Below are 1,885 nucleotides of genomic sequence, written 5' to 3'. Positions count from 1 at the left end.
GTTTCCCACTGGCTCTCAGCCCCTCTGAGCCACTGCCCAGCTGTCTGGCCTGCTCAGACAACAGTCCTCATCCACTTGACCAAGCCTGTTTGGCAGTTCCTTCTCCCTACATCTTTTTGGCCAGCATCTTGGTCATCTGGCCAATGCTTGAATTTGAGCCACTGAAACAAGAAGACCTTGACCCATGCTTCTATCTGCTGTTTGCCTTGGCCAAGGCTTGCAATGGCGTTATGTTGAACTTCATCTTTCTGTTCTTAAAAAAGAGGATCTACCAGGTCTGCTCTGAACTCTTTGAGGACCATGACCTTGTTGGTCTCCCTTCTACTCCCTCCCTCTTGCCATTCCTCTTTCTTCTTTCTTACATCATCTAATGTTTATTGACTTGGGAACTGTTGCAACCGTTACTGCGATCCAAGACTCCCCATTCATCCTGACACCTCTCTTGGCCTCCCCTTGAGAAGGGAGGCCTGAGGCAGGACTCACCCAAACTCCAGGGGTAGATGGAGAGACACGAGGGATGCAGGGAGCATGCAAAGCTGCATTGTAGGGGAGCTGCATGCACTCCCCCACACAGGCAAACACCGGGAGCGTTGAGCTGTGCCCCTACCTGGTGGCCGCAAGTGCACTGGGGAAGCATCAAGGGAGACCAGATGCTCCTGAGACATTTCCGCCCTGTCCGGTCATGAAACCTTGGTTGAGAGGGGCTGGGTAAGGTCCCTGCACTCTGCCATCGGGGCATATTAACCCAGAGCCCAGGTGGCTTCAACAGCAGCCCCCAGCTTCAGAAACTTGCTTTTTGTGTCCACGTAGCCATTACCTCTCTCCTCAGAGTGAACCAACTTTTCTGCTACCATCACTGCAAAGAATCTAGGGACTTGGGGAGGCCCCTCAGCACAGAGGTTCAGACAGCTGGGGAACTTCGCTTCCAACCTCTTCCTGAGCTGCAGATATTTGGGCTCCACACTCCCCGGCTCGCACGGCGAGGATCATGGCTGGGGATCGTCAGCCGGTGAGGGGGACCAGAAGGTGGGAGCGTGGAGGCGCAGAGCCCATCTCGTATTCTGGTCTCTGGCTTTCAGACGCACGCAGTAGAGTTAGCCGCACAGCTGAGATCATGACTCGCTGCCTTTCTCATTGATCCCCGCGTAGATCCTTCTTGTTTTATCTGTTCCCTTTGGTTCCCTCTGTATCCCTCATCTGTACTCCATCTTCTCCCCCCGTCCCACCTCCAGGTGCAGCACCCGCTCCAATATATATTCTTTCAAAGACATGTGGTAATTTATGGAGTACACATGTGCTTTTAATTTATAAGAAGAGTAATTTAATATAAAGCTATAAATCTTCTTCCTCTTTCACTCAGCACGTTGTCTTAAAGATCTGTCCATGTGTTGTATGTAAATCTGGTCTATTGCTTCTGACTGATACCCGGAATTCTGTCACATGTATCTACCACCATTGCACGGGTCTCTGAGTTAAAGACCTGGGGGCTTTCAGGGTCATAGGTTTGCCACCCACGTGCCCCGCAGGGTCCTCCAGAATGACAGTGTCACTTGGCAGTTTCCCCAGAGTCGCATGGGTCCCCATTTCCCGCATCTTCTACAGCGCTTGGTTTTATTCAAGTTCACACGTTTTGCCAGTGTTTTCAGCTTGAAGGGATGCTGTTGTGATATGTATGTCTCTGAGTGCTTTTGGGGGCGGACAACGTCTCCCTCTGGTTAGGTATTGGATGTTTTCTATCTATGAATTGTTTGCCCATGTTATTTGACCATTTTTGCCCACTTTTTCCCCTGTGGATTTTGGAAAAAGAAATGGCCTCTGAGTTTGTTATCTATTTTGTTAGCAGTGAACGCAGGCAATATCTAAGGAAGCTCACACATGAGGGTGA

The 1,885-nt window shown here is 50.4% G+C and overlaps 1 protein-coding gene across 1 annotated transcript; it reads right to left on the bottom strand.

Annotated features, from left to right (window-relative positions):
* Nucleotides 1-740: 740 nt before the first annotated feature.
* Nucleotides 741-1,584, bottom strand: LOC103351823 (selenoprotein W). The gene is made up of 2 exons (XM_017349659.3): nt 1,516-1,584; nt 741-971 (listed from the first exon to the last, which is right to left on the bottom strand). Exons 1-2 carry the CDS (start codon nt 1,582-1,584, stop codon nt 741-743), a joined length of 300 nt encoding a protein of 99 aa, XP_017205148.1.
* Nucleotides 1,585-1,885: the final 301 nt, after the last annotated feature.

This window comes from Oryctolagus cuniculus, chromosome X, assembly GCF_051225735.1.
Source record: "Oryctolagus cuniculus isolate XC-2025 breed Fujian yellow rabbit chromosome X, ASM5122573v1, whole genome shotgun sequence".
NCBI classification, from domain to species: Eukaryota; Metazoa; Chordata; class Mammalia; order Lagomorpha; family Leporidae; genus Oryctolagus; species Oryctolagus cuniculus.
This window is presented reverse-complemented; position numbering and strand designations above follow the sequence as displayed.